At 40.1% G+C, this 25,789-nt stretch overlaps 1 protein-coding gene across 1 annotated transcript; it reads left to right on the top strand.

The window, feature by feature from the left end:
• Positions 1–1,506: 1,506 nt before the first annotated feature.
• On the top strand, positions 1,507–24,917 carry BUB1B (BUB1 mitotic checkpoint serine/threonine kinase B). The gene is made up of 23 exons (XM_068397703.1): positions 1,507–1,649; positions 3,707–3,766; positions 4,002–4,146; positions 5,063–5,259; positions 5,362–5,540; positions 5,655–5,848; positions 7,772–7,866; positions 9,873–10,099; positions 10,383–10,492; positions 12,158–12,255; positions 12,546–12,598; positions 13,057–13,167; positions 13,412–13,493; positions 13,896–13,998; positions 14,806–15,092; positions 16,039–16,229; positions 17,901–18,047; positions 18,218–18,330; positions 18,612–18,773; positions 19,497–19,639; positions 20,872–21,043; positions 21,429–21,535; positions 24,728–24,917. The coding sequence occupies exons 1-23, from the start codon at positions 1,507–1,509 to the stop codon at positions 24,915–24,917; spliced, it is 3,309 nt and encodes a 1,102-aa protein (XP_068253804.1).
• The last annotated feature ends 872 nt before the right edge of the window (positions 24,918–25,789 follow it).

Below are 25,789 nucleotides of genomic sequence, written 5' to 3'. Positions count from 1 at the left end.
TAGCTTACAGGACCAACAAGCCAATGCTTGACACCACCATGTCAACTAGACCAGGGCACTAAGTGCCATGTCCAGGCTTTTCTTAAACACACCCAGAGATGGTGACTCCACCACCTCCCTGGGCAGCCCCTTCCAATGGCTAATGACCCTTGCTGAGAAGAAAATAAAAAAAAGAGGTTACTTAGAGCCAGTTTGGGTCTCAAACGCTGCATTGTATTTGACAGGGGTACCTGAAAAGTGAGGTTTTCTGTGACAACAAAGCCGAGGTCATGGGTAGCAGCATGCCGAAAGCAGCGCTCCCCTCAGAGAAAGAAACGGCATTTAGGTCAGACGAGCACCAGAGCTGGGCGAAGGAAACGATGGGAACACACACGAGCAGGAAAAGGAGGACGTGGGAATGTTCCTTGTGGTGACAACTGCCTTTTAGATGAGATTAATGAGAAGGTCATTAAGTATAAAGTAATTCTGTGTTTCTCCCCGCCGGCGGCGAGGGGGCGCGAGCCGCCTGAGGGAAACTATAATTCCCATGATGCAACGGGGCGGCAGGGCCGGCTCGGGGCGGCACCAACTGGGCGGGGCGCGGTGAAGGCGGCGGCCAATGGGGAGGAGGCTGGCGGCGGGGCGGCACCAATCGGGCGGGGCGCGGTGAAGGCGGTGGCCAATGGGGAGGAGGCTGGTGGCGGTTGGAGTTTGAATTTTGAAGGGGGCTGAGGCGGCGCTGCCGCTGCGGCTCGTGCGCTCGCCACAGACCTGGGACCCCTGCGCGCGGTGCGCGTGACGGCGGGTTTTGGCGGGCTCTGGCGGGCTGAGGGGAGCCTTCCTCTTCCCGCCGGCCACCTCGCGGAGAGCGCGTGGCCCCTCACCCCGGCGGGAGGGAAGCGGGGCGGGGGGCGCCGCCATTCTGGAGCCGCGTAGGGAGCGGCGTCTCCGCTCGCTCTGCGCTAGCGGGGAGCCCGCTCGCTTGCAAGCGGCGAGGGAGAGCCTGCGCCGCACTCCTCGTCCCCTGCGGGCCTCGCCTCAGCGCAGGGAGGGCAGGGGTCGGGACTCGCCTGTCCTGCCAGCCCGCTACAACTACGCGCAGGTGAAGAGCCGGAGGGGCCTGACCCAGCTAACGGCGCTGTGAAGCCTCCCTTGGGCCGGAGGTCGCCGCCCGCCAGCCTCGGAGAGGGCGGTAATCTCGGGGAGAGGGGGGGAAGGAAGGGAGCCCGGAGGTGGGGAGGGAAACAGCTTAATCTTAGTAGCCTTTCCTGCCAACATCACCTGCCCCAGATTCTTGATCGTAAAGAAGTGCTTAACTCGTTTCGTACAATTCCCAGGGAGGGAAATTAAACGCCCACTTCCCTCTAAAAGCACACCTAAACGGTGTGCTTATGGCTACACAGAAAGTGTGTGTGGTGGCTCGGCTCATGACAGCCAGATCTGTCAGGTTTCAGGTTCGTTTCCCACCTAATGAATCAGTTTCCTATTGTTTTTGTTGTTAAGGCAGAACTTAAAGGAGAGGCTGTCATGTCGCAGGACTGCAACGATGAGTGGGAGCTGAGCAAAGAGAACGTGCAGCCCCTGCGGCAAGGCCGTGTCATGTCCACCTTGCAGGAAGCACTGGCTCATCAGGACTCCTCCACCCACACTGCTGTTCAGCTCAAAAAACAGTAAGCAATGTTTTGACACCTTCTTTCCCCTTATCTTCCTGCCTCCTCATCAGTTTTTCTATGTCTTATTTAACTATACTAATCTCATAGGCATCAAAAAGGGCGTAAAAGAACAGATAGTCTATGCTACTATCACACTCCAGGTATTTAGGACTGCTTGCTGTGGGTGCTGTACAGCATAGACCACAGTTTTTAGGTTTGCAATGGAGCATTTAAACAGCAGACACTAGGGAGATTTGGTTATGCTTTTACATGTACTCATTAAGAAAAATAGATATAGGTTACAAGGAGGAGAGCCTTTTTTGTCTTTCCTACAATATTGAAGCAGGATATTTCTTAGGAGATAAATGCTTCCTACTATTGTAATGTAGGTGATGTACAGGTATCTCTGTATGGCTTCTCTGGGTTGCAAAGACACCTGAGAGGGTGAAGCAAGCTTGGGTTTAGTCTGTCTTGTGTACAGTATTCCCCAGATATAACTGTATGACTTCAAGAGGCATCCTGTGTCCCAAACCTATTCAGTTATGTTTCTATTGTCTGATCCTCAAATTTGCATGCTCTGTGAAGACCAAGTTGACTTTGTGAAGAGTCTGCATATTGTGTGGGATGTTTCATGCAAAAATTAAACTTCACAATTGTCTTCATTTAACCCTCACCTGGGGCTAAACAATAACAGTTTTTCTCTCACCCAATGTCCCTTTCCCAGCTGAGGAAGGAAATTGGGAAAAAGAGGGAGACTCATGGGTTAAAAATGAACAGACTTAATGAAATAAAGGAACCAATATAAATGCTAACACAAAACACAGGAAAGTATACTTAGCTACAGGTTGCAGCAGGTTGTTCCAGGAATAGCAATCATCAGCAATAAGGAAAAAAAAAAGGCCAGAAGAGAGGAGAGCAAACCCCTCCCTTTTCCCTTTTATAGTGACCTTGATTGTTAATGCTATAGAATACACCTGTGGGCCAGCCTGGGGCAGCTGCCCTGCATTTAGCTGCTAATGGCCCTGATCACCACGGCTGGCCACAACGTGAAGCAAAATCCCAGTGAAACCAGGACAACAATATATCTGTCTGCTGGTAAATCTTTATAACAGAACTAGCATTCTGTCAAGGGAGACCATATAAGCTTTGGGGCAGTAGAAATTCTTGGAAATACCCTTTGGGAAGAAGCATATCTGTTCTTGTTAAATAATGATGCATTTCCCAACTCTTTCATTTTGGAGAAGAGTGTAAAAGCTTATTTTTTTCATTATTCTGGTCTCAGTAAAAGCTTAAGTCTACGTATATGCTAACCTAGCCCTTTTTTTTTTTTTTAATTATTACAGACCCACAAAATGGTATGAGTGAGAGCGAATGCCTTAGTTTACAGTGTAGAAAACATCTTTACAGTTATACACATGTGTCCTGGTTTGGCTCAAACCAGGCCAAATAGCCTTAGAGAACCCAAGGTCACTGCTTACGAGTAAAGAGCCGAGGGGGGTTGTACCTGCAGGGAGGAGTGGACGGGGCAGGTGACCCGGGATTGACCAGCAGGGTGTTCCATCCCATACATGTCATTCTCACTTTCCTGTTTATCACTAACCCACTGCCTCCTGGAGGTGGGGCCCAGGAGGGAGGGGCCCTCCTGTCTCCCACTGATTGGTACCAGCTTTGCCAAATCTCCAGTTAAAAGCCTGCAGGTGTGATGGCAGGAGAGCTTTTGCATTTTGCCCTCTGCCCGTGCTGGGTGGAGCTACTGCCTTTTCCCCTCTGCCTGTACTGGGGGGAGCAATTCTGCCTGAGGAGGATTTCCAAGCTCTTGATCTTGGTTTTGTACATATTTGTATATATTTGGTTATTTCTATTATTATTGTTATTATATTCTTTTTCATTATTATAGTTTATTAAAACTGTTTTAACTTTCCAACCCATAAGTCTCTCTCCCTTTTCCCTTTCCCTTTCCCTTGGGGGGGGGGCGGAGAGGGTTAACAGAGAGCATCTGCCACCTGGTTAATAGCTGGCCCAGCTTTAAACCGTGACAACATGTATTTATTTGATGGATAATATTCTATTTTTAGGGAGTTTGAATCAGAAATCCGATTTTACTCTGGAGATGATCCACTGGATGTCTGGGACCGGTAAGTTTCCTTTTATTTCACAAGAAAGAACAGAAACATTAGATGCCCTTGTAAAAGCTTGGGAAAAAATATTCTAATAAGGAATTCATTAAAAGATAAATTCAGGTTTTTTGAATAATATGTTGTGTTTCAATACTATGCCTAATTCTTTTTCTCAGTCTCCTTAGGTTGTACAGAAACAGAAGCCTTGTATCTTATTCAGAACTGACTTCCTATGAATATATTCCATCTCTAGGTACATCAAGTGGACAGAGCAAACCTTCCCCCAAGGTGGAAAGGAGAGTAATCTTGCAGCAATATTGGAAAGGGCAGTGAAAGCACTCAATGAACAGCAGCGATACTACAAAGATTCCCGCTATCTTAATCTCTGGCTCAAGTTTGTGAGTGTCTTCTGAATGTGTCTTGGGTGCTGCTTTTCTTGGTACTTCTTATGTCATTTGCACACAGTTAAGCTGATTTTTTGTAACAATAGAGTCAAAGAATGTGTTGTACAACTAGTGCAATATTAGAAGTATCTTTCTGCAAACATTACCTCCTCCTGAATTCCACTTCTCATTTTCAATAGGATCTTCAGACCTTTTTTGGGATCATTCAGTTTGGACAGCTACAAACTCTATTTTTTGTTTTGGAAAAGCTAGTTTGAATGTGTAGAGCTTGGTTATTTATTTAAGGAGAAAAGAAAGTGATTTAAAGATACATTTTAGGTATTATAGCTGTCCTACCAGTTATTTTAACTTCTAACTCTCTTGTATCCACATCATATGTTAAAGGAAAACCAAGCTGAATGTGTTCTGGTCTTGCCCTGTCTCTCAATTTCTATGGTTTTTGTTGTTCTCATTTTCTTAAAGCAGCTTTTCTCCAGGTTCAGCTTCCTGAGCTGATTTACCCGTTCTGAAACTAAGAAATATGTTGTACTTTATCTAAAGCTAAAATAACTCTTCTCAGGAATAATAATGTGACATAGTTCAATAACTGAATTATCTCAGATTAAAAAAAAAAAAAACAACACACTAAGAAATGACTGACTTCAAATATGTAGGCTAGAATTAAGGGATTGGTAATACTGACAAATATATACATGCAGTCAGAGGTTTTTCTCGTTATTATTCTTCTCTTTTTGAGTTCCTTTACCTTGTGCACTGTGACATGATACAATTGTATGTCCTGGCCTTACAGCTGCTCCTGTTAAACTTGTATTGAAATCAATGGGGTCTCGAAGGAGGCACCAAAACACAGATGTCAACTTGGAATCCTTTATAGTCCGATGTAATTACTGAAATACTTTGGTTGTTTCAGGGAAATTATTGTAATGAGCCCTTGGATCTGTACAGTTACCTACACAGCCAGGAAATTGGCACAACACTGGCACTACTCTACATCACATGGGCAGAAGTACTTGAAGCTAGAGGAAGTTTTAAGAAAGCAGATCTGATATTCCAGGAAGGTCTTCAGCGCAAGGCTGAGCCTTTTGACAAACTCCAGTCCCATCACAGGTAAGCTTCCAGCTAAAGGGAAGACCTTGGAGGAGTCTTATGTGCTTCAGTGGATACCTGGTACAGTGAAGTTTATGTTGACTTCTCCAATATTTTTCTCAGGCAGTTTCAGGCCCGTGTTTCTCGGCAGACGCTGCTGGGGCTTGAGGAAGCTCCTGACGAAAAAGATGTGGGTCTTCTGGGAGCTGCAGAACCTCAGAGAAGCTCATTGGCAGATCTAAAAGGCAGGGGGAAGAAAAAAGTGACAGCCCCAATTACTCGTGTGGGAGATGCACTTAAAGGTACATTCAGTTGCTGAAACCACATTATTGGAAGAGTTAAACCGTTTTGTTGTAGAATTTGCGCTTGAATGGGATAGTTTAAAGGTTAATTTGCATAAATCTTTTTGCTTACAGCCCCAAACCAAACCAGAAGCATCCAGACTCTAACTTCTCATCAGCTTGCAAATAATCCCGGTTTTGCTGTGTTTGATGAAAATTCAGCTTCTGGACCCGACATTCCTGTGCTTACACCACAGCAATGGACAGCACCTCCAGCTCCGAGGGCCAAGGAGAATGAACTCGGCGCAGGGCCTTGGAACTCTGGCAGGGTAAGGAGTGTCAAAATGGACTGGCAAAAAAGAGGAAGGTGGGCATAAGCTGATGACTTCTGCTGATTCCCGAGACAAAGGTTGTACTCTTTCTCCCTTGCCTGGAGTTTGTGTCTGTTTGTAACTACAGATCTTCCTAAAGACTGTCTGGCTGTGTGTAACCTATTCAGGTTTAGCAAGCTGATCTTGCTAGAATAAATTTTTAAAACTCTCTAGAGTTCTTAAATCATGAAATTATAATTCTTGCTAACCAGAAAAATCAGTAGAGATGGCCTGCCAAAATGTCTGGAGGGCAGAAAAGAAATACAAGAGGGGAAAACACTAGCCAAAGAAAGGGAGAGAAACCAGGCATTAGTTAATTCTGTAAGAAAGAAAAGCAGGAGTTAAACTGATGTCATACAACCCAACCTGAAGGAAGAACTTGTTGCCTGTCTTTTTATGAAAGTAAGGCATGTACAGCATTCTGCAAGTCTGTTTTGAAGTGCTTGTGAGGAAAACAGAAGAGTGGAGATCAAAAGAGTTGAAGAACTGTATCAATGGAGTATTTATCTTGACAATAGGATGACAGAAAGTAGGTTCCAATGTTTTAAACTAATGCTGGAGACATGAAAAGAAACAGCCATGCTACAGGTGTTCAAGCTAGAAAATGATCCAAAAATCTGAAGGAAATTTAATGAAATCAAGTTTGTTTCATGCGTCCTTAGATAACCCCCAGTGTTCCCCTGCTCTTTATAGATTAGAGGGGAAGAATAGAAAGTAATCAGATGACAAAAATATTCTAGATTTCTCAATATAGAAGTCGTTATAAGGGAAGCTTAGAAACAAAAACTAGGATGAGGGAAGGGAAGCAAATGGGCTGAAATTCATGGGAACTCCAGGAATAATTACTACCAGATACAAAGCAATTTGATTAAGTGAATGGAAAAGTTCAGTAAATCAGAGGTTTAATTTAGCTGAGAAGAAGGTGGAGGAAGAATTATTAATGTAAATCTTTTATCAGTTGCCTTGCTTTGGGCTACTTAACACATTCATTCTTGTCCCCAAATGCTTCCCTATTCTTTTAATGTCTGTCCTTAGAGTTCTCTCTGTTCCCCTTTAACAAAATGTTAGATTTAATTTCAAAAAAAAACCCAGAAAAATCTGCAACTAACAGAAGAGTTGAGGATGTTTAATTCCCCTTCACTGAAGTGTGGTGCTCATCCTGGCTTGTAGTACTGTGAAAGGATAACCTTTTGTGAATGCATTGAGATTAAAAGCTGCGCAGAGAAAAGAGGCTTCTGTCTTATTGCCAGTGTGAAGACAGTTAAGTAAACGGTTTGAAAAATGGTGGAAAAGAGAAGTCAGTTTGTGAAATATCCCCACCATGTAACTTTTTCTCCTTAAGAGTCTAAGGCAATTTCAAATAGACAGATGAGAGTAGCACGTTGTTAGACTAAATTCCATCTTCTCTTAAATAATGGACCTGAGAAGCAGTTAAGGGATTTTTGAGGTGTTGGAATGGCCTCTGAGAGGAAAATTGAGAAGTCTGGAGGTTCTTAGTGAACAGCAGAAGGAATACGTATCATAGAATTGGGACAGTCTTGGCTGAAAAATGAGGACTATAGCATTTCTGGAAAACAAATGGGGAGCAACTGCAACACCCTGCTTGACCAGCATTCCCTCAATAACAGAAACTAGGTACTGATGAGGACACGCAGGAGGAGTGTGTCTTGCTTTTTTTAGGTGCTAGTGCTCAACTGATGGTCTGTAACAGTTCATGTATCAGAATGGAATGAATCTTGTAAATTAATCTTGAAAAAGTCTTATCAGGTTTAATTTTTTTAAATAATAAAAACTACCAAATGAGCCAAACACTTGGAAAAGGGAGATTCAGAGTCTAAACATGAATCTTTAAGCTGTTAAGTCTGACTTTTCCTTCCTCAGCGTCCTCGCAGCAATGCAAATTCTGGGATAGAAGTGCCCTGCCCACTGCCCAGTTTCACCCCATATGTGGAGGAGTCAGCTCAGCAACAACTCATGTGAGTCTTCGGTTTGAAACGGGATTGCATTAGAAATTACCAAAGCTGCTTTGTAAGATTCTGACTTGTTTTGCCAAGTAGTCAATCCTCCAGATGTACAAGAACTTAAAAATCTATCAACGTGGAAACTCTTAGTACTTTAGCTTGATGGCAGAGGCTTCAGTGGAGGATGCATAAGGACACGGGAAGTATTTGACTGTTGCTGCTTATTATGTGGGAGCCTACATCATATTTATATATGCTAATCAGTTTAACTCGATGTGTTTACACAATAACAGTTGCCTCTCTTAGGATGCTGTTTGCTGTGGAAGCAGCCATGAATTGAGGCAGGCTTATTGCTGTTTTCCTCTATTTTGGGATAGAGTGCTCGTTCTATCTGGAGTTTTATTCTGAAACAAGCTGCCAAGGTTTCCATGGCAACAGTGTTGCTTAGGTTATCGAGGAATGTGCTGTTTTGCCTGAAATTACCTTTCTGCTTGTGCTGTGCTCACTGAAATGGTGATAAATCCCAGGAGATGGGGTTGTTCCATTTTGTTAGAGGAGAGGAAAATGCATTATTTGGCAAAGCTGCTTACCTTTATTTTTCTGTGGCTAATGATGGCCATAGAATACATAGGCTCTTCTTAAGAAAGAACTGGAAAAGAATGTTTGATGTTACAGGCAGCTTCCTGAATTGCATAGAATCAAAGAATGCTGAAAGGTGGTTAACAGCATGGATTTTTCCTGTGGGTTTTGTGTGTTGCTTGTGGACTGCAGAATAGCTCTGACCAAGGACATAGAATTTAGTTTAAGAATATGTAAAAATTTAAATTTCTGTCTAAGCTATAAGACTATTTCTTGATCCTGAAACTCAGTAATGCCATAGAATTAAATTTCTTGACATGCTGGTCTCTCAGATGGAGGCTTACTATTTATAGGAGGCACCATCTTTTACACAAGGGAAAAGGAGGGAATGGGTGGGAACAGGACATCATGCTAAATTAGCTGTAAGCAACTTGCACAGAGAGTTTGTACATAGTTTTTGTACTATGTAGTTGAAAACTTAAAAGAAGATTTTTTTTTTTCTGTCCATTTCCTCATGATGCCATGATTCAACCAAATCAGGTCTGAAAAGTGTTGTGTTGAAACTGTAAATGTGGTGCAAATCATGCCACCAGTTGTCATCTGGAGATTTGGGTAGAAGGACCTTATAATCTTGATAATAAGTCCCCACCCCCACAAAAAAAAGCTTTAAAACCCCCCAGCCATTAGGAGCACTTGTTTGCTTCAGAATCTCCCAAATGGTCTTAGAGTTGAGTCCATTCACATGCAAAACAAAATGGATGTCTTGGAACTGTGGACTCTGTTTTCTTTTGAACTAACTATTTACCCAGACCACAGATAATCCATTTTTCAGGGTTGGTTGTTCAGATCATCTTTTAATGAGGTATAGATAATGGCTGGAGTCATCTGGATTACTGGTATCTGTAAAACTATACAAATTCTGGTTGTCTCCCCTGAAATTAGCATGTGGCTCTTCCAGAAATCACTTTCCAGCTAAGAAATTGACTGCTACAGACTCCTTCCACTGTACAGTGGCAGGTTTTTGTTTGTTTTATAATGAGGCACTTCATTTCTGTCACTCAGCATGCAAAACATTCTCCTTGAGCAAACTCCCCTCTTATTGCATCTGAAATCTTCCCTTTTTTTCTTAATCTAAAATGCCAGGCTTAATTAATCTAGTCCAAGATCTTCCATTTTTAAGTCCTGTTGATTCTTTTTTTTTTTCCTCCCAGATAAAATCTGTTTTGTAGGATGACTGGGGACTTGTCACCTGTGTGGTCACACAGATCAATGGAGCTAAAGTAAGCGTAGATCCTGCTCCAGAATGCACAGCAATTCAGAGTAAATGTCTTTAGACTATTCTACAGCTCGTTTCTGAAATGAGCTATTTTCTCTCCTATGCTTGCTTTTCTGTGTTACAGTGAAGTACATGTAATCAAAGGAATAACTGCGTGTTTTTTCAGGACTCCCTGCAAAATTGAACCTAGCATAAACCGTGTTTTAAGTGCTCGCAAACCCGAGAAAGAGGAGGATCCACTACAGCGAGTGCAAAATTATCAGCAGAATGCTCAAGAAAAGACAGAGGTGGTGATGTACTGTAAAGATAAAGTTTATGCTGGAGTTGAAGAATTTTCTTTGGAAGAGATCCGAGCTGAAATCTACAGACAGAAAGCAAAAAAGAAAACTGAAGGTAAAATGGGATGACATAAGACTTTCTGAGATGGAATCATGAAATTATACTCCTTATCAGCATACAGCTGCCTGTTATTGCAGCTGGTTTTCTTTTTCTACTGGAATAGTTATTTAACTGCTCTCTGAGGTATAGAGAAAGTAACATACCTGACAGCTTTCCATGTAAGCCATGAAACAGGTAAAGATGACCAGAGGTTTTAGCCCCTTTAAAAATAATTCAGGCTTTAGCCACAGATTGCATGTGAAACATGCATTGTGCCTTACAAGCTTTTCTTCCTTAGAGGAGATGCAGGCCATAGCACAGAAGAAGGAAGAAATACAAAGGAAAATTGAGGAGCTGGAGAAGAAATTAAAGAAAGAAGATGACAAGCAGCAACAAGCACATGAACAGGTGTTGTCCTCATTTAACTGTTCTTTTACAAATAGCTACTATTTTAAGTAAAAGTACCAAAAGAGGAACAATATCTAATATGCTTCTCTTTGGCTAACAGTTTTTAAACTTCTTTTGAAGGGATGCTTTGGTCTGTACTCATATGTCACCCAGTAAATGAATACTCACTGAAATATTTCTTTTCTTCTCCCCCACTTGTCCCCAAGCCATATCCTTTCACTACAAGAATGTAAATCAAAGACTTCCAAGTCTTGTAGTGTTACAAGTATTGTTGAGTTATTTAACAGTTGGACAAGATACCTTATGCTAAGGTGTAAACTTCTAAATTTTTTTAAGTAAAGGTATGCCAAATGCTTAAGGGCGAATTGCTCTTTCTTAAGCTCTGTTCATGTGCAGCTTCTGTTTATATAGAGAAGTTGTAGTGCAAAAGACAGGAGAAGCTGGAACTAGGGAAAGAAGTGAAGGGTTGCAAAGTGGTGTGGGCTAACCCCAGTAGGCAGCTAAACACCACACACCTGCTTGCTCACTCCCCCTCAGGGGGATGATGGAGAGGATCGGAAGGGTAAAAGTGAGAAAACTCCTGGACTGAGAAAAGGACAGTCCAGTAGGTAAACCAAAAGCTGTGCACACAAGCAAAGCAAAATAAGAAATTCATTCACTGCTGCCCATTGGCAGACAGATGTTTAACCATTTCCTTCATGCATAACGGTTACTTGGGAAGACAAATGGCCTAATTCTGAGCATCCCCCCTTCCTCCAGCTTTTATAGCTGAGCATGACTTAATACGGTATGGAATATCCATTTGGGTCAGCTGTCCGAGCTGTGTCTCCTCCCAACCTGTGTGTGCCCCCAGCCTACTCGCTGGTGGGGCAGCGTGAAGAACAGAAGACCTTGATGCTATGTAAGCACTGTTCAGCAACAGCTAAAACACCAGTGTGTTATCAACACTGTTTTGGTCAAAGATCCAAAACATAGCACCATACCAGCCACTGTGAAGAAAATGAACTCTATCCCAGCTGAGACCAGTACACAAAGCCATATCTGATTTGTCTCTAAGTTTTATAGACAGTAGTATTCTCTATTATGTATTAGAATTTTTTTTCCCTTTTCTATGCAGACCAGTCTTGAGCAGAGTATCTTTCAAGCAAGTATACTTTGGTCTGTCATTGCTAGGCAGTGTTTAAACCCCAGTTTTCTTATAGGTTGCAAATAACAAGTAAAAGTTTATTTAAAAGCTTTTCCTTTTACCAACTTCATCAGCTGGGCTAATAAAGTATGTTCTCTCTCTCCCTGCCCTCCTTCCCCATTTCCAAAACAATGCCTTAGTAGTAAATATTTTAAATAATGAAATACCAAGTGTTGTGAATTTGATGTAAGCTAACTGCTTCCGTGCATCTTTCATAGTTGTAGTATAACTAAAATCTCCTATGAAAGTTATATATGGTTGCAAAGAGTAAAATTATGCATTTTAACTACACTAATAGTAAGAATCTACTTTTTTTCATGCAAGTAAGTTAAGTAAAAAAAATAAAAATGGCTAAAGACAACTATTAATCCATCAGGGCTTTAACGACTTACATAGGATTATCATGATATTCTTGTAACCTTGTTGTGTGGCTTAAGATTCCATCACTGTAGAACCAATATATGGTTTTGTTTCTGCAGCCAACAGGGATAACAGAAGCTTTGACACCTTTGGGACTCCAAGGATTTACTTTGTCTGGTGCAACAGAAGTTGGGGAGCAACAGCCTCGGTTGCAAAGGTAATACAGGATTTTCTTTGCCAGGGATGAGAAAATTCGTGGGGATAATTATTTATGAATAATATGGATCACTAACAGCCTGTTTCTGGAGGCAGAATGGAATATACCCCTAGGCATCAGCCTATAACCAGGACCTGTAATCTGTCTTTATATAATTTTGATTATTTGTCTGAGGGATCTTAACTTCTTACAAGTAGCGTACGTCAGCTTGGCTTGCCTTTTGTACAAAGTTACTTATGTTTTGTGAAGGTGTGTAAAATACAAGAAACAAGTTTGTATCTTTTTCACAGTGAATCCCAGGTCTCTGAAGATACTCAGCCACATAAACCATCTTGTTCTGAGGGTAAGTATGTAAATTTTTTACCATTAAGGAGAAGGCTGTGTCGAAGGGAAGTGTTCTTTTATATGAATAGCAAGACTGCAACAAACTAAAACCAGAAGTCTGGGTGGATTAGAAGAATGAAAATAAGCATGTGCTAGTGTTGAGTGCCTTTAATGATATTGAGCAAAAGACTGAGCATCTGAGCTCTGAGAACTGTCATTATTTGAAAGGACTTTCAAGCAGAAGATCTTTTTTCTTTTAATAGCTGAAGAGCTTTCTTCACACTTTCCTATATGCAGTCTTACTAAAATCTGTAAAAGAGATTAACACCAAGATTGATACTATCTTAAGTCCTTTTTCCTCAGAGGATTTGGTAGAGGAATACGATCAAAAATTAAATATTCAGTTTTGTTGTTGGAAAGGGTGCATGCTGAAGAAACTTACTTTTGACCTGAATTGACTACTGTTACTGTTGACAGAGGTTATCCAGTCTATTGATGTATGCCCAGATACACAAAGGGGAAATGTGTTTTTAGACTCTGAGGATGAACAGGAGGAACAGAGGGATGAGACCAGCCTTGGGAAAAAAGGTACAAATTCTGAAGTATATTCTGAGAAGAGCAAGCTAGCTAACATAACATGGTGGTAAAAGTGTGGGTCATTAACATGACAAAACCAAGCCTTTTTAAATAGCTTTTTTTAAAATGTCAGCTCTGTAACTTCCTGCTAGGACTGGTATTTTTAAGGCTGTGTATTAAATGTTTTAAGTAGTATTGGATACACTGTTGTGGAAAAACTGTTGATATAACAGAGCCTCTTGTTTTTTCTTTACAGATGCAGGTCTCCCTCCACCGGCTCCTGCTACATTTTTCTCCGTATTTGATGAATCCTCTACTTTGGCAAATCAGAATATAAGGTAGGATTATTTAAGACCTAGATTTCAGAGGGAGGGAAAACAGAAGTGTCAAACCACTTTCTGTAGCAGCTGAAATACAGTACTGCTTCTTGTAAGGATGTAGCATGGTTTTTTGGTTTGTTTTGTTTATATTTGTATTTTTTGTTTTATTTCATTACTCTACTTGGGAAGTCCATGATGAGGAAATACTCTCCTGTTGTTCCTTCTCAATCTAGAACTATTTAAGCTGCTGTATAAACTTTCTTCATTCTGGAGAGCTCTATATATTGTAGTTTACTGGTAGTTCTGTAGTAGAAAGTGGTGGATTAAAATTGTCAGTAGACTTAAACTCTTGAGAGGAATCTCTGTTGGAGATCAGCAGCTGCTCTAATAACTATTTAATGGAATGTAACTTTATCTTAGTTGTTCTGCAGGTCGTACACAGAAAGCTGCCCGACGCCCTCTTGCTGTCCGTAAACCTTCAGATTCTCTAACTGCAAAGGAAAACATACCACCAGAAGCCTGTGTAAGGAAACAATTTACCCCATAGCAGATTTCCTGTCAAGGAGAAACCAACATAGACTGTCCTACCGTTGAACTGAGTGAGACTGGCTGGACTGACCTGATGTGCAATAAGCAAGGATTTTAAACTTCTGTCTGGCATGGCAATACTTGAGTTGGGTGATGTTAAGATTACACTGGAAATTTCATGTTTTTATTAGGTTTTAAGGTGGCCAATATGGAGATGATGGTAAGGAGTCTTCCAAATTTTGAGGAACTGATTAGTGGCCAGGATTAGTGACTACATGAAGCAATAGACCAGTTGAGTGAGAGGATTTTATTCTGAGCTGGGAAGGATTTTATGTACAGCTACAGTATGAAATACTTAGCAGGGTTAAGCATGGTCAGCATCATGCTGGTTTTGGTTCTAGAGTCAGTCTGGATAACTGCGTAGTTCTGCTTTACATGTTCTAGGTGTCTTTGCCCAACATTTTAGTGAACTCTTTAATAATGTGCTTATAACTGAACTGAAATACACTTCTGGAGTGGTAGATGCTAAGTAGCCTTTAACAGGTCATGGCAGCTCTGCAGCACTCTGGAAGGTAACAAAACTGTGCTTCCTAGTTGGAAAAAATATGCAAATATGTTACAGTTAGGATTCAATTACTCAATTTGAACGAGCAATATGAGTAGAAGACAGTGTCAGATTGATGTTGGAAGGTGCTGAGGTGGAAGAAAGGGGAGAGAGAAATGTTCAGCTTTTTAATAAATTAAAAGAAAATTTGACATAAAATCTATAGGCTTTTCACTGTCTCTTCCTACTTTTTTTCAGGATGAGCTGAATGGAATTGAACCTTTGCCTGAAGATGCAATTGTGACAGGCTCCTACAAGAACAAAACCCTTTGTGCCAACCCAGAAGACACGTGTGACTTTGTTAGGGCTGCCCATCTGGCCTCAACGCCCTTTCATGGGCTGGTAGCTCAGAGAGTCCCAGCTCCTGCTTTCTCACAGAGTGCCCTCAAGGAAGACTGTCCAGAACCTCAGAGCGCACCTCTGAATCAGGAAACGCCGGTGTGTGAGGGAGCGTACAACGAAGCTCTGTGTGTAAATAAACTGAGGTAATTAACAACAAAGCATCTTAAGCCCCTTTTCCTGTGTGTCTTCCATTGATTGTGGTTTTACTATTCTGTTTCTGAAGAAATAATTTTCTGAAGAGATCAGAATACGCTGGACAGCCATTTCTCTAGCTCAGGGTCCATTTTGCCTTGAGCAGATTTAAGAGGTAATAGCAAGCCCACTTGGCTTTTCAGCATTATTGCTGTGGGACTTAACTCCACGCTTTTTCTACCAAATAACTTGCAAAGAAATTCATAAACACCTTCTGTCTTTGGAACCAGAGATTAAAAGTAGAATCATCAGTTCCTTTTATACTCGTATGCTTCTGTGGTTATTCTAGTATGTAAAATGCCTCTGGTGATTATGGCTTAAATTTTTTCTACAGAGGAGAAAAGCTGGAGAGAAGAAAAAAAAAAAAACTAGCAAACAATCTCCTGTTTCTTATCATTGTAAAGAAAAAAGCATCTGTTGTGTGTGGTTTTCTTAATTTAGAACTGAGTTTTATTTGCTAGCTGTTAGTATGTAAATGTGTATACCATGCTGAAAGTGTTTGTTTACTTGGCGAGTTCCCTGAGAAACCGTGCTGATTATAATTAGGAAGGAAGAACAAGAGTTATTTCCCACCGAGCCCTCCACTGCTTTAAAAGCACTGGAGGTCTGAATTTTGGTAGCAAAGGGAGTAATAAACATCCAGTATGTCTTCTGTTGTAGCAGTCATATTTAATGGAAGAGAGGATAAAATTCATCTGTAGACTAAGATTCTGAGTATAAACAATCATTGAAGCTAAAATGAAGCTCTGACATAATTATTGGTTTTCCACTAAGGATGGGAAGGGACTTGTTTAACATAAGTCTGGGAGTGCACAGTATCCTTTCATGTCACTGAGCTGGCATTACCTAGACACTGTATCTTCTGAAAGTCTGAATAGTTGATGACTTTATTTACAGCCCCATCATGGAAGCAAGCCTGGAAGATACTCGCTCGTCAGGTTCTTCTGTCTCTTCAGGATCTTCTCTTTCCTCTGTTACACAAATATCTACTATTAAATACCTGCATATCCCTGAGAAGCTGGAACTTGCTCGGAGCTTGCCTGCTGAAACAGCTACTGATTCTGGAGCTATTGGTGAAAACATTAGTGGTTAGTACTAAACTGAGTTTCACTCACAATAACTAACTTGCAGCTGTCACTAAACTATGGTACTTTTTTGGTGCTTCCTATGTTCTACTCTGCTTTCTGTTTACTGATACTTAAATAGTTAGGGTTTTTTTCTTCTAACCAAGGACCTTTGTTGTTTGTCTCTGTTATAAATCTTTATATTACTGTTAGAACTGAATGGTGACAAAAAGCCTTCAAAACCTGGCCTGTAGAATTAGGTTTGTGTTGAATGACTGTTTTCAAGGTGTTTAACCTGCTTTAACTCCTTTGATTTCAGTTTACAATATTTTAATTAGAATTGTGTATCTGAAAATTCTTAGTGTACCTACTCTAGAGAAGAATATGTTACTGTGGGTCTGCAAACTACTTTATGATGAAGCATGCTGGGGACCTGGAATGAAAATACAATTAGTGTTGTAACTGAAATAGCTGGAATATTTTGGATAGATCTTGCACTCATTTTTTTATCATATGCACTAATCTTAGAGCAAGATGAAGAATCTTTACGGATTCTTTTCAAAAAAAGAAGGCAAAAGATGTTTTAATGGTCCTTTCTTAAACTTTTGATCATTCCTTTTGCTTTTTTTTCTTGCTTTCTGCACATTTCCCTTGAACTTGCAGTTCTCAACTTGGAAGTAGTAATTCTATTGAGGACTCTTTAATGCTGCATAGAGCAGAAAAATTACTTCAGGTGTCTGACAGTTTATTCCTGTAAAATATGCCAGTAAATTTCATAGGTTTGTGACAGTGAAATATTGGAACACCTATCTAGCCTTCAACCTACAATGTTCCCTGGATCTACTTTTACAGAATTACTTCCTGACCAATACCTTACTGCAATGCTTTTCAAATAAATAAGTCTAACAGTAGGTAGATACTCTGATTCTTACCTTTGTACTGTGAAAGCTTAAAATGTTGTGACCCATTACTAGTCTTTGGGAGAGGAAGTCAGTAGAAGCCATCTAGTTCTGCTGTGTTTTACTCTGCCTCATCATTTGAGATCAGCACTTTTCAGGCTACCTTGGTTTTGTACAGATGAACTCATCTATTGAATGCTTTTCTCTGTCCTATTATGCAGGAAAATAAACCCAGACCTACATGTAATATTTTCTGTCTTCCAGGAGGTAAAAGCCATTAAATTCTTAATATTGCAGCGAGCAGCAGAGTTGGAGTCCAACTTTGTTTTCCTTTTCTTACATAAAACCCCTGCTGTATTCAAAGGAGCAAATTTCAATAAAACTCTTCATTTAAAAATAACAAACTGATCACTTACTCTAGACATAGATTTAAAAAAGGAGTGTTAATTTGCAAAATGAGTTTGAATTCTGCTGTGGCTGAGCAGATGTACCTAATCTAATTCAGAGCTTCGTCTCTTGTGAAAGATACGTTTTACATGATGCTACAGAGGAATCATTGGGATGTCATGATGAGATAGTCTGTGAGGTAGTTTCAAAGGTAGGTTTTATGTTCACTTTACACAACAAGAAACTATTGGAGAAAGATTAACTGACTTGCTGAAAGGTGATGCAGTAAATCAGTATGCAGATAGAAAGCTTCCAATATCCAGGTTACTTTTTCTTGACAGATATAATCAAGTCACAGAGACTCATCACCTAGTTTCAGCTCATCTATTTCTATTATTTGTCTTCCTAGGTGATGATGTAACTCAGTTCCTGTGGAGCGCTGAACAGCGTAAAAAGCTTTTAGATCCTATTCCAGAATCACTGAGTGCTGCTCCAGGTTTTCATTTGGAGGCTGGCGCCCTGCCTGTCATGGAGCTTGAGAAGGATGTCGAGCTAGGTAGGTAGCCAGACACCCTACAGTGTGAGGGATCTGTTTATGTTCTAATTGGTTTGAAATAGACTTCACATTTATCCTTGTGAGTTTCATGTGGTGTAGGTGGGGGATAACTTGAACAGCCTGGGTACATATTTGCTGTGACAGCTCAGGAATGTAAACTTTCGTAACAGGAAATGAGACTTACAGTATCAAATGGGAATATTGGACCAATGAAGAGTACAAGATGGTTTTTGCCATTCCAGCTAACTTTCCCCAGTTGGATGCAAAGGGATTTGCAATTAAGGTAATGTATATGATGGTTTCTATACAAGTGTGAAATGTTAAAATCTCCTCAGCCAGTATAAATTAAAATGAAGTAAGCTTGGTCTTAATTTCTGAATTCTGTGCACAAAGTTTGCTACTTCAAGTTCTCGTTCTAATTGTTGATGTAGATAAAAAGTTTCTGACTGGAAAATGTCTTCCTTGGTAAAGTGGGGGAGAAAAAAAGAGGATGAGAAGAATATGAAGATAAGCAATTTTCACTTTATTCCAAAAATAAAGTTGTTCTTGTGTACCTTCTTGTAGGTGTATTCTCAGCCTGTGCCTTGGGATTTTTATATCACACTTCAGTTACAGGAGCGCTTGAATACTGATTTTGACCAAAGCTTCAGTGAGAACTGCAGCTGTTACTTGTTTCAGGATGGCTGTGCTATTTTGCACAGGGATATAAATCGCTTCACACTTGGGGTCAGTACAGATAAACAAAGTACAACTGTAGAAGACGTGAACTCTTGCATAAGTACCATGAGTTTTGCTTGTCATTATGCTCATTGCTGAAGATAGCTTCATGTGTTTAGTCCTGCAATCTAAATCCTCTGTTTTTTTATTCTATCTATATACAAATTAGGACTGTCTATTATAGCCTTTGTTAGAGCTGGTTTCTCATTCATAGATCATGTGCTTCTCAGAGACACACTTGAATTAATTTTTCACACTGTCTTTACTCATGAGGGATAAACGACCTGAGCCAAGAACCACGTTATTCCACAACAAGGTTTGCATCTAAAGCACTTGTTTTAACTTGGCATCTTTCAATGAGTTCCAGTCTTCCAGTCTGCTATAGCAAGGTCATAGCATTTACTGTCTTGCTGAAGGATTTACATTTTAAATAGTCTTGTAAGTGCATTTTGAATTGTTGCATATAAATAGAATACAAATTAAACAGTGATTTCAGTTCAATTTCCTACTCCCGATCTTTTGTTCACTTTGGATTAATAGTGTCTCTTTCCTAAGAGCTCGTGGTTCTCTTAATTCTGGCTGGGCTGATCATGGGCAAAATCTGATTATACTGAATTTAGGGTAGGACTGTTATCTCTGTACAGATGAGAAGGGAAAAAAGGTGAGCTATAAATATTTCACTTAATCTAAGGTAGAATGCCATATAGATACATGTTTATTCCCTGTTCTCAGGATGTTATTCGTGGCTGTAAGTCCATCACGGAGGAAGTTATCCTACTGGTTGTTTATAATCTTCTGGGTGTGGTAGAGAAGCTCCACAAAGCAGAGATTGTCCATGGAGATCTGAGTCCTGAGGTGTTCTTCCTGGGAGACAGGTTTGTCTCTTTGTATGAATATGGGAAGATGTATAATCAGTTTCAGCTACAGCTCATGTACTTTTGTGATTTCTCTCTAGTTGGGGTGCTGATATTGCAGTCCAGTTTTTTTAGGCTACTGTGTATTCTGAAAATAGTGAAAATACTTTGTTTAGGAATAAACTTTTCTTTTGTTTGTTTCTATAGAAATAGTATACAATGATGTTGTAAAACTTACACTAAATGAAATGTTTTTGCTATTGCCTGTGTTCTCAAGTTTCTACTTCACCAATGTACTGGACAGCTAACTGTCCAACTGGACAGGGGTAAATTGGTCCAATTTACCAGTTGGATATTGATAAATAACTTACCTTCTTTTTTGAATCTACAGTCATCTAACACTTGCACCCTTAATATATTTTATTTATAATTTATTTATAGAATTTATTTATTTATAAATTACATACACATACTACTGAAGTTCTAATATTTTCTTCACACACCCCAGTGGATTGCCTTGCACATCCCTGAGGGTGCATGCATCCCATTTTGGCAGTCACTGATTTAACAGTGGCTTGATGGACTTGGATATCTCCTGCTGGGTTTCTCTGTGGTGAATATAAACCAAAATAAACTGCCAGAAAGTTAGGATAATGTGGTGGGTTTCTTTTTTTTTGAGATAGCAAAAACTATCCTAGGACAAGTGCTTAGTATCAATTACCAAATATGCTCATGGCATGCAAGTAGGTAAGTAGGGAGAAGTGTGATCTGGTTATATTGTTGGCTTGGCAGCACACTGTCATCTATACAGATACTCCCAACTGCCCTTTCTGTTTGCCCTCCCTAGTGTGTAGACTAGGAAAAATTTATTAAAGTATTATGAAGCTTAATTCTTTCTTGCATAAAGTATTCTGAGATCTTGAAGGAGGGGGAGAAGTGCCCAACATAATGCTATTTTCCCATTCCACCAACTGTGTCTGAGATAACTGTGATAAATATCAAAACAGCGTCATCCTTAACCCTTTAGTGTTTTCCATTGCTTATTCTGGATGTACCAGTATCCTCTCTAAGCTGCAAGCTGCCAGCTGGTTCCCCATCCAGGGGTAGTCCTTTCAGCAGTAGTTCTTAAGCTAACCATCAGAGGGGAGCATTGACATAGCTAAGACTCACCTGTACTACACTGTTAAATTTAATTTTAAAAAAAAAAAAAAGTTTTTGGATTGTCTTCTGCTACATTTGCTTCCTCTGCTCAGGATCTGTGATCCATTTGCTAACGATGAGATGACAAGAGCTCTGAAGATAGTGGATTTCTCTCACAGTCTAGATCTGAGATTACAGTCTCGAGTAAGTTTGCTCAACAGCTTTCCAATATCTCAGACCCCTCATGGACAACAGCTTCTGGTGAAAAGTTCTCTTCCTTATCAGGTGAGTAGCTATTTAGCAGGACATCTTAGTTTCTGTGTTTCCTTTACAAAATCTCTATTTTCTTAAGTTATATTTTGTGAACTCTGTGGAAAGCTCTGATGAATAAATATTGAATAAAGAGAATTTTTCATCTGATTAAATCTTTGACATTAAGTGAAGGGACTAGCAGCCCTGTTGAGTGCCTGTGACTACTGTATTTATTTAGGAACCTACAATAAGACCAGAATTTTACTTTTTGAAGTTTTCTTGCTTAGCAGGTCTCTGGGAGATTCTGAAGCAAAGGCCAATTCAGAGTTAAATGTGTAAAAGCACCAACACTAGAAATCTGTAGTGAATTGCAGAAGCTGACAGAAGTTGAACTTTCTGATGTTTGTTGTGGTTGCAGGTAGACTTGGTTGGCATCGCAGATATAGTCCATTTGATGCTGTTTGGGGATCATGTCCAGGTCTACCAAGAGAATTCCATCTGGAAGATCAGCCAAAAAGTATCAAAGTAAGTCCTGCAGAGGAGGCTGCTGGGAAAAAACAGACTTCTAACTTCCTTCACCCTGTTTTTACAATGGCACCATCCTCAAAGCTCAGAACACAGAACTTAGTGCTGTTGTTGCCAAACCATTCGTTCTGTGGCGACTTAAATTTTGAACCTGCTAGACTTGGTCATTGTATGGTAGCTTTAGTGCTGTGTAGGAGATGGGTTTAAGCTCAATATGAGCCTAACAGTCCAGTTAAGATGATTTTGCTTTTTCTATCCTTTCAGACCAGACTGCTTTTTACTTGATACACCAAGCTTGGAGAAGTTTGTAAGTGGGTAGGTGGTGAGGAAAAAAAATTACGTGAGCGTGTTGCTTTAAAAATGGGAGATTATTTCATTTTTCTGCCTTTTTCATTCATATTGGAGGGCTACTAAGTCACTGATGCCAGGGTTCTATCTGTAACAGTTGCAGAAACAGTATACATGCACGAGAAGGAAAATAATTTAAAGTTATAATTTAAGATGCATCTGCAAGCAGCTTCTCTTTGGAAGCTGCTGTTTGTGCTCAGGTATTAATTTCTACTGCTCTCTTCTAGCCACATGTTTTGGCTATAAGACTACTCTGCTTTCATCTACCCTTTGTTCTTAGACTACACACTTGTTCACTTTGTTAGTCACATCCTGCAGAATTTTCTGCCTTAGCATTTCATAAGGATTTTCCAGAGTGCTCTGCTCATTATAGAAATTACTTGATAGATGCCTGCATTCAGGATCACGGTATATTAGCTACACTTTCTGTATGGATGTACTTCTATAACCATTGCTTTAAGAAAACCTACTGCCCATCTGGGAGTTGGCCTGTTCCCTAGCAACCTGCACTACTTGTACTTCATAGTTTGTTGTATTCAACCTTTGAAAAAAAAAAAATCTCATCTTCCTAAGCTGTGTACAGGTGAAAAACTCGGTTTTCTTTACTCTGCATGTGTTTCTCTTTCTACATTGTTATAGACTGATAGCAGTAGTTAAAAGGCTGTAGCAGGCTTCTGCTGAGCACTTGCTCTGCGTGCCATACTGTACTCTGTAGCTTTTGTTTCTTCTTCAGAGGATCAACTCACGGGACTAGGCTGTGAAGAATAAAATCACCAAGGGTGATTGTTCTCTGACGAGATGAATACCAATGATGTACAGGTTGGCAGTAAATATGTATCTTATGATCATTCTGATCGTTCCTCCAGTCAGTTTGAAGCTTTCAATAAATTCTCAAGTAATCTCTGACAAGCAAGTTTACTGCTGCAGGGAATCTTCAGCCACCAGAAGGGGCTGCACAATTAAGCACTTCCCTGTGAGAAGGGTCAGTGGTAAATACTGATCTTGTGCTTTATCCTTTGAATACAGCCACGCATGGCAGTGACACTTGCAACACCCATGAAGACACAGGATTCTTTTTCCTGTTGCTTTTAGAAATTCTACTTTTCTTTTGTAAAGATCATGTTACTTCTGTCCTTTCTGCTAAAAGTTCTATAAGTGACTTGGAAAGTGGTGTTTTTTGTTTCTTTGGGGGTTGGTTTGGGTTTGTTGGTGGGTTTTTTCGAGGGTTGTATTGACAGGATAACTTTCCTCAAAGAATGTTCTGAGCATTTAGGCAGTAAGAAATAGAAAGAAGGCTTCTTACTAGAAGGCTGACTGGTGTTAAATGCACAACCATGACCTCCTTATCTTGGGAAAGCTTTTAAAAAAGGACTTAATTATCTTTAAGTATTAAACAAATTTGAAGATAGAGGCTCTACCAGTCATTCTACTAATTTTACTACCAGTTCAATAAAATACCAAAGCAGTGGGGAATTGCAAGGCAAAGCACAAAACTGTGCTTTAAGACCAATGGCACTCAATAAATCAGAACCCACTTAAAAGGTGACAGAATGAATGCAAACCACTTAAATCTTGTAGTAAAGACTTCTGGAAAGGTAGAATGTGGATTCTGATCAAGTTTCTTTTTTTTATCTTTGAGCATTACTATAAGGTTGACAACCTGTTTTTCGGGGAAGGGGTTTTAGCATGTTACCATTATTAAAGAATGGATTTGGAGATTTTTTCAGTTCCAGGAGTGTTTTTAGTTTTTCCATTTTCACTATACTATTTTAGGAAACTTCATCTGTGCAGGCTTATGTAAGGTAGTATATAGAAGCTGTGTTTGAATTTTTAGGACTATTTTTGTCACTTATGACTCCTTAGACATCCTTACCAACATGTAGCCTCCTCTGCTATGCCTCTTGCTTGTCTAAGTCCATGAAGAAAACAGCCTCAGGTCTTGCATTGGTTTTTGTTCGGTTTTTTTTTGGTTAGGTTCTGTGTGACTTCATTATTTTAGAAAATGTAAGAGATACTAGTGTAATCATATAGGCCAGATTCCTTCTGAGACCATGGCTGCTGCTGTTTTGTGAGTCACTTACATAAAGCAGAGCCAGATAATTTGTTCAAAAGCCACCGTAACTCCTAGCTTGAGAGAGAAAAGTGCTTCAGTAGTCAGCAGCAGTGCAGTCTATGGACTTCAGTGCAAGACTGAAGAGCAAAGGGTTAGCTCTGATATCAGTTTTCTGAGACTTTAATGAGTCACTTAACCTTTTTATTCATGTTGTGTGGGTATACCTGCGAGAGAGGCGATTTATTATTATTAATTGTCTTTGAAATGTTATCTATGTGAGAACTCTGGCAGATGGAAGGCAAGGAAAAAAGAAAGTAAAACTGGCTGTAAACCACTCATTTTTTTTGGATTTCTCTTGCAGCTTTCCTTTAATATTGACATATGAACTCAACTTGCAAATGAGGGAATAAGATTTACCTCTGCCCCTTACTCATGAAAGGAATCTGCCAACTTTGTTGGTTCAAAGAATGCTCTTGATAACTCCTTTAGTTTAAAAGTGCCGTGGTGCAATGTGAATGGTGATAGTGGTCAGGCACACTAGAAGAGGTAACTGTAAAAATAGTGGTTTTGCTAGACTACTATCCAGAAGCCTGCTGGAGAAAGAGAAAGGGGCCCACATGTATAAACTTAACCTTACATTCCTAGTTTTCCTTTACGTTTACTCATGTGAGTGAAATTATTATTTCAGACTTGGTTTTCCTAGGGCATTTAGTGCTGAATATAAATGGAAACCTTGGCAGACAGGTCGTGTGTGCATACTGTTTCACTGAAAGCTGCTCTGTTTGTTTTAGGACTGTTGACAGTGATTTCTGGAGTAAACTTTTGGGGAGAATTCTGAATGCAGATGGTAAGTCCACAGTGCCTCTGCTGAGGGAGTTAAGAGAGGAAATAAGTGACATGTTTGACAGCTGTTTCCAGGAACGTCTTTGTGAATCCTTAGCTGCACTGGGGGAAACTTTCCTCTTGGAGAACTTCCTGTGATTTCATAGAGGACAAATACGTTTTGATTTATAGAGAGTAATTTGTTGTTAACTTCTTATTTATTTTTTTCAAATGTAAGCATGAACAGTGATTGTAGTTGTTTCTGCAATACTTCACACGGGGCTTGCTAAAGAATGTTGATATTGCATCAGTGCATAGTAACCTCCTAAGCCTGCTACATGAACAAGTTGTATCCGAGCAGTTTCCTAGAGAAAATTGTCATCACTGCCCCTGCCTGTTTTTCTGTAGCTGTTTAATGTTTCTGTTTAATACCTAGTTCACACTGCAGTCTCTGAAGCATCTTTGTCCTGTGTTTAGTTGATCTTTTAACCAGTGTTTCATCAATAAAGTTGTATTTTGATAGCAACTCTGTCACATTAAACATTGCTGTCAGATGGTTTCAAAAGACTTGATTTAGTATCGACGCTGGAGTGCTTCTGCCTGACTGGGAATTGTTTGTGGCTGCCAGATACACAAGCCCCTCATTTGGTGGCAGCTTTCATAACCACGCAGGACTTCCTGGACACTTGAACACAACTCAAATGGTTCTATTTGGAACGTGCTCTCATGGATGACGGTCATAAGAAAGAGTTGATGAAGTCATGAGTGGAAAAGATGCATATTTATATTTTTGCTTCTGAAAGGAAGTGTGTTATTTACTTTTGCGAGCACTAGAGTTACTGACTGGATTGAGCATCTTTCAGAAATCTCATTGAAGTCTAAATTTGCCATATGTGCTGAAGTGCTTGCAGGTTTTTGTGGGAGGTTTTGTGATAGATATTTGTGTTAACCTTTTATGCACTGTATTATTGAAACCAATACAAAGGCTTGTATTCATTTTATTCAAGAGAACAGAATTTACAGGATCCAAA

Source organism: Nyctibius grandis, chromosome 4 (genome assembly GCF_013368605.1).
Source record: "Nyctibius grandis isolate bNycGra1 chromosome 4, bNycGra1.pri, whole genome shotgun sequence".
NCBI classification, from domain to species: domain Eukaryota; kingdom Metazoa; phylum Chordata; class Aves; order Nyctibiiformes; family Nyctibiidae; genus Nyctibius; species Nyctibius grandis.
The sequence above is the reverse complement of the archived record's forward strand: the minus strand, read 5'-3'. Positions and strand labels throughout refer to the sequence as shown.

What these genes read in the sequence shown, in the direction of transcription:
- BUB1B (XM_068397703.1), top strand. Translation starts at nt 1,507, where the DNA reads ATGTCGCAGGACTGCAACGATGAGTGGGAGCTGAGCAAAGAGAACGTG. An exon ending in CCACTGGATGTCTGGGACCG is followed by an intron (nt 3,767 to 4,001) that starts GTAAGTTTCCTT and finishes TTCCATCTCTAG; the next exon opens with GTACATCAAGTGGACAGAGC. An exon ending in TGAGAAGGATGTCGAGCTAG is followed by an intron (nt 18,048 to 18,217) that starts GTAGGTAGCCAG and finishes CTTTCGTAACAG; the next exon opens with GAAATGAGACTTACAGTATC.